This window comes from Sinohyriopsis cumingii, chromosome 1, assembly GCF_028554795.1.
Source record: "Sinohyriopsis cumingii isolate HCF-2022 chromosome 1, ASM2855479v2, whole genome shotgun sequence".
Lineage (NCBI taxonomy): Eukaryota > Metazoa > Mollusca > Bivalvia > Unionida > Unionidae > Sinohyriopsis > Sinohyriopsis cumingii.
In genome coordinates, this window is record NC_142961.1 from 163,325,052 (window position 1) to 163,331,051 (window position 6,000).

General features: G+C 36.7%; 1 protein-coding gene across 1 annotated transcript in view; it reads left to right on the plus strand.

Moving 5' to 3' along the window:
* The window catches only part of LOC149808285 (tubulin polyglutamylase TTLL5-like), a 121,214-nt gene extending 116,064 nt beyond the window's left edge, over positions 1 to 5,150 (plus strand). Inside the window, exons 25-27 of the mRNA XM_089966531.1 lie at positions 173 to 353; positions 4,605 to 4,694; positions 5,069 to 5,150. Coding sequence (XP_089822657.1) covers positions 173 to 353; positions 4,605 to 4,694; positions 5,069 to 5,150 — 353 coding nt within the window. The remainder of the gene's footprint in view (positions 1 to 172; positions 354 to 4,604; positions 4,695 to 5,068) is intronic.
* Positions 5,151 to 6,000: the final 850 nt, after the last annotated feature.

Below are 6,000 nucleotides of genomic sequence, written 5' to 3' on the forward strand. Positions count from 1 at the left end.
TGGTCTATGCTTGTCAAAAAGATTAAATATTTACCAAGATATAAAGTATTTCTATAAATTCATATATTGCACATTAACCCACATGGCAACTTGGTTTTTGCATCTCTGATACTCTTAATTGTTTTTGGAAACCATTTTTTTCATGTATTTATCATATTATTTTTTCTTGTAGTTTCTTTGCAGTCAAATGAGCAGAATGACAATTTAATATCTACCCTAAAGTCCCAGGAGAATAGTCTAGATATAGTGGATGAAAAACTTGCAGACTGTGTCAACTCTCTTAGGAAGAGTGTGGCTACTTCACTGAAGAAACAGAAGGAAAAAAATGATACCAGTCTACATCAGTTCAGAGAGTAATTTCAGATGGCTGTAACACCAGCAGGATATCATAAGTACACTTTGGATTTTTGCATTACATTGATCCTCAACTGATCTGAGAACCATCTACCTCAGGCATGGGCAACTTCCTCCAAAGCATGGACTGGATAAGTGATTTTTAAAACCACACGCTATGATAAAACCAGGTCATGGGCCAGATCTGACCAGCAGGGCATATTTGCCCACCTCTGATATACCTTTAAGCCAATTAATGTTAAGTGTATTATCTTCACACAGTTGAACAAGTAAAATTTTTGAATGGATTCGATTAAAATGGGATTTAAGAAGTGGGACTGATCTGCCAACTGTTTATTCAACAGTAATATGCTTGAAACATAATTAGTAATAACAATGTACTCTTGTGTTGTGTTTCCTCAGTGGGAGAATGAATAGTCCTTGTGAAGAGCAGAATTTTAAAAAAAATTGTTTTTTATTTATGTCATGACTAATATTTAAAGCAGACTCAGTAAATGCTTTCACATTATTCTGTCTAAGTGGCATAGAACAGTGTCAAGCTGTAGATAATACAGTATATTCATGATTATGTCACATTATTATGTCTGTGTGGCATAGAACAGTGTCAAACTAGATAATACAGTGTATTCATGATTCATGTCACATTATTATGTCTATGTGGCATAGAACAGTGTCAAACTGTAGATAATACAGTGTATTCATGATTCATGTCACATTATTCTGTCTATGTGGCATAGAACAGTGTCAAACTGTAGATAATACAGTGTATTCATGATTCATATGAAGTATATTTTCATCAATAAACAGCGATAGTTCGTCAGCGATAGTTCATCAGCGATAGTTCATTCCACACAGCATCACATATTTTATCAGATCTTTAACTCTGTAAATTTTCAAGTTAGTGTCATTACATGTAGCTAAAAGTACCTAATTTGTTTTAAATACTTTATGTGAAATGAATTAGGTACTTTTAGATACATTTAATGAAGTTTACATGAAAATTCGCTGAGTTACAGATATAGGATAAAATTCACAATGCTGTGTGGAATGAACTATGAAACATTCAAGGATATGATTGGTTAAAAAGATGTAAACTGTGCCATTTTATTTTCTTGACCTTTAATGCATTTATGTTTCTCAGATGTTTGCAGATTTCATAATTATTCTTAGAAATGTAATATATACTTTGTGAACCACATGGTGTGAGGGACTGATGTAATGTCTGTAGTACAGACCCCGGGGCAATAATTCAGTTATTGAGTTTTGATAAGTCACACCTCTTTGTTAAAATTTGCTTGTCTGTGCCATAGCTTTGTTGGAGAGACTTTCATAAAAACACACACACATACATGGACACACACACACATGCACACATGCTATAACATCACATGCTCACTACAGAATTTATAAGCTGAACAATGTTTTGTTGATGAGATATATTTATTTCTTTGATGAAGTGAAGTTGTTGCTTTTGTATGTGGTGGTGTGGTGGAGTACTGGTAAAACCAATTTTAGTTATGTTATACTTGAGTCACTGTTGTTTAGATTTACCATTTTCTAATATGGAAAACCCTCATTATTGACAGACATACCATTCTCCCATTCTACAAAAGTTATATATATATATATATATATGTATACATCACAGACTCAGTCCGACTCCATGTCGTAGGCCTGAGTAGCACACTTCATTATTTTCTAGGACCTTAACTATTGAAGGATATCAGAGGGGAGGGCATCCAGTAGTAACATGTAGATATTACATAATTCATGCCCTACAATATCAGTAATGTATTACCTGATATTATGATTAGGCTGAAATTCTTAGTAAGGATGAAGGATGGTGACTACCAAGGTAGTACAAATTTAAATTATGCACCTTGTAGCTGAGTAATCTTAGTCAATATTTGTACTGCAACTATTGGACTTGAGGAAAAAAATACTCTTGCTTTGGTTTGCTAAGGACTGAAGGCAAAAAGAGAAGGTCATACAAGATTGGCAAAATGCAGCCTAATTTTGAATGATTGTTATATGCACGAGGTAGAAAAAGCCCTGAATTCATTGGCTTTTTTGCTCATGAATGAAATATCTCTCTCAGCCAAGGATCAATAAACTTTCTTGATAGTATTATCCGATTTAATCCATGTTTATTTTTAATTTAATTCTTTGTCAGTTTAAATTTTTTTATTCTATTATATGCTATTATAATGTAAATTTATTCACTGGAGATATTTTTCCAGAAAATTGGTTGACCTGAATCATTCTTTTCATAAACACCAGGTGTTGATCGAAATTCTGACCTTGATTTAAAATTAGTAAACAAAGTTCTATTTTATTCTAAAATGATTGGTTGTTTCCAAGGTCATGATGGGATTACATTTAAGATGTAAACAACTTTTTTTATTTTCTTTTTTCTTAGAGAAAATTATTGGTCTAATCAAGGCCATATTCTGTGTATGTGATATAAACATGATCACTTGACCCCCCTTTCTGATTTTGCAACTTGGGGGAATTTTGAAACTTGTATCTTATGATACAATATAACCTTTGTTTTGAGAGTTTTTTCTCAGTTTTCAGGCTTTTACAATTGGTATCAAGTTGTTTTCTTTGTTGTTGCCAGATTCTGAGTTAATTATCTTCAGATCATTTGGATTTCAAAAGGATTAATTCTTTATTCTCTGGAAACATTTGAAGAGTGCTCACATAGATTTTGGAAAGACATTGTTTCCAAGTTTAATTTGGATTTCCAATACTGGAGTGCCATTATTTGTATTTCTACGAGGAACTGTAGATAAGCACAGTACTGACTACAGCATATGTCATTGTCATCCATCTTGGATTTTACATCAGGCTTTGAATTTGAAATTACTAAAACATTTATTACTAGGACTTGTGTAATTTAATTTGTGGATTATTTTTGGATTTGATTCTTTTTTTTTTCATTTTTACAGAATTTTCTAGGAAAATAAATTATTTGTTACATTTTAAAAAGTTTGTTGTTTTCACTCTTTCTTGTTACTGTTTATTCAAGCCTAAACACGTAACACTGCCTACAGATGGTGGATTCTGTAATATCAGCAGAACCGTTTAAGGAAGACAAAGACATTTCCTACCTTCTTTCTTCCTTTGAATTTTGCCCAATAGAACCTACCTGCCCTAACATCAGCAAAGCAGTCTATCTAGATCATTTACTATGCAGATACAACCGAGACGAAAAATCTGATGGAAGTTCTGAACGTAAATATCCTTCCTCTATAAAAAGGTCATGGAGCTCTCTTCTTCTTTGTAGAAGCTAAGTCAAGCAGAAAGACAGTTTTAAGTATAAGATTCTTGAGCAATGTCTTCACCTACTGGTTCATAAGGCACCTTGAATTAGGCCCACAAAGCATGAAAGATTCCATCTCAACATAGGTGAGCAAGACACTGATCTCTAAAGCCCAAAATATTTAATGAGATCCACTATGTGAAGATTGGAGTCAATGGCTGGACCCTTAGAGAATTCAAGCACGTTCAAAAGGGCTGCCCTTTGATAGTTGACACTGAGGGTGTTTTATCCCCAAAATAGAAAGTCTGCAATGGCTGTGAGAAAGGGGCAGCTAAGATTAGTGTTTTTCCAGTTTACTTGAAAACACCTCAGAGACTGAATGTCTGCTGGCCTGAATAATGAATTCAGCAGCCTTGCTTGAAAACTCTGCCTCATGGATAGATCACTTGAGATGAGCCAAATGTGAAATTGGAGAATCTGAGGTCTGTTGTGAAGAAGAAAACCCCTGTGCTGGGATGGTATGTTCTTCCACTTTAAAGTAATGTCCTGGGTTAGTGTACTGACATGTCAATAAGCCTTCTTGTTAAGTTTTGTGGCAAACATGCCCACTAGCAGCCTCCCTCACAGATTGAATAGGAACTCTGCTACCTTTTGATACAGAGACCATTTTGTAAGAACTACCTTGACTGTCCTGTACAGACTCTCTATTGTAAACATGGATGGTAATACCCTCTGACACTGCATAGTGTAGAAGGTTCCAGACCTCCATGTAAACATAAAGAACATGAGTGCCTCCATGCCATCTGATACATACAAATTCTGGTTCTAGGTGAGCACTCAAGAAACTGACACATGATTGTACTGATATGTGTGGCTTACAGGCATGCAGTGGAATTCAATTCAGGTACCTATTTTGACTGAACCACCAGCTTGATGGTACCCTAGAGAAATTCAGGCTGACTGAAAAACCTTGCACAGTTTCCAGGTCACCAGAAGGAGAAACTGGAGATGGCATAGGTGAATCCCCCAAGGGAACCAAGTCAGCTGCAGAGTTTAATGTCCCCAGGAGGGAAAGGTAAAGTCTGGTTGAGAATCAAGTCTTGGTCTGAAGAGTTCTGCCTATCCTTTCTGGGGGGTACAAAACTCATCCCAGGTACATGAGAAAGTTCATCCCCTGAGAGAGAATGAGCTCTTATTTCTCTAGAGTTGGTACAGCCCCTACCCCATCAATGTGGACAACAGCAGGATACAATAATGCAAGTGGGATTCTTTGCTTCTGTTTTGAAGCTTCCAGTTGTCAAATTGCTGTAGCAGGGGGATCACCTAAATCTAAAATTGAGCAGCCATTACTGTGGTAAAAAATGGGTGTCAAAGCTATGTTCAATGACAAAGCTAAAAATTGGAAAACCTCCTATTGAATGCAGAAATGGAGGCATTTTTTATGCACAGGAAAGATGGGGAAGTGAAAGTTCTTATCCTGCGGGTCTGTGGAGACTGCCCAGTCATGGAGCATGATGGTGTTCTGGATTGATGCCACAGTTTTCAGATTGAATGATGCCTCAGGAAAGGTTGTTTAGGGGGAAAGAACAATGATTAGTTGAGGCCTTCTGCCCTTTGTGGGTACCTGGAAAATCTGGGAGTAGAAGGCTAGTGACTGGAAGTTTTGTCCATCTACAGAAGGGTGTGGATCTCTTCCTTAAATTTGGAACTGATGAAATGGAATAGGGCCCTTTCAGGAAGAGGGGGTTATTTTCCTTTGATTCCTCCGGAGTAACAAGACTGTCCTTTGTAGTCACTTTGCTTAAAGAATGCTTCTCTTCCCTTTTAAATCTTTGGGGGAAGGGGTCTGACCCTTTCCTCCCATGTTGGTTGATCCTTAGTAGGTGGTTGAGGTGTACTTCCCACCAAACAAGCACTGTGGGGAATCCATGAATTGTCTACCCATGGTGCTGTAAGATGGTAACAAGAATTACTTCCCTGAAAATGGAAACTTTGCATCAAATTAGGAGTGAAAGTTAACATAGGAAATAGATGGTGATGTACTTTGTAGTCACTTTGCTTAAAGAATGCTTCTCTTCCCTTTTAAATCTTTGGGGGAAGGGGTCTGACCCTTTCCTCCCATGTTGGTTGATCCTTAGTAAGTGGTTGAGGTGTACTTCCCACCAAACAAGCACTGTGGGGAATCCATGAATTGTCTACCCATGGTGCTGTAAGATGGTAACGAGAATTACTTCCCTGAAAATGGAAACTTCGCATCAAATTAGCAGTAAAAGTTAACATAGGAAATAGATGGTGATGTGGTGTAAATCCAGCTCCCATTCCCAGTAGAATGCATAAATGCTGACTCTCTCAAACTGTCAGTATTGAACGGAAGTGTAAGG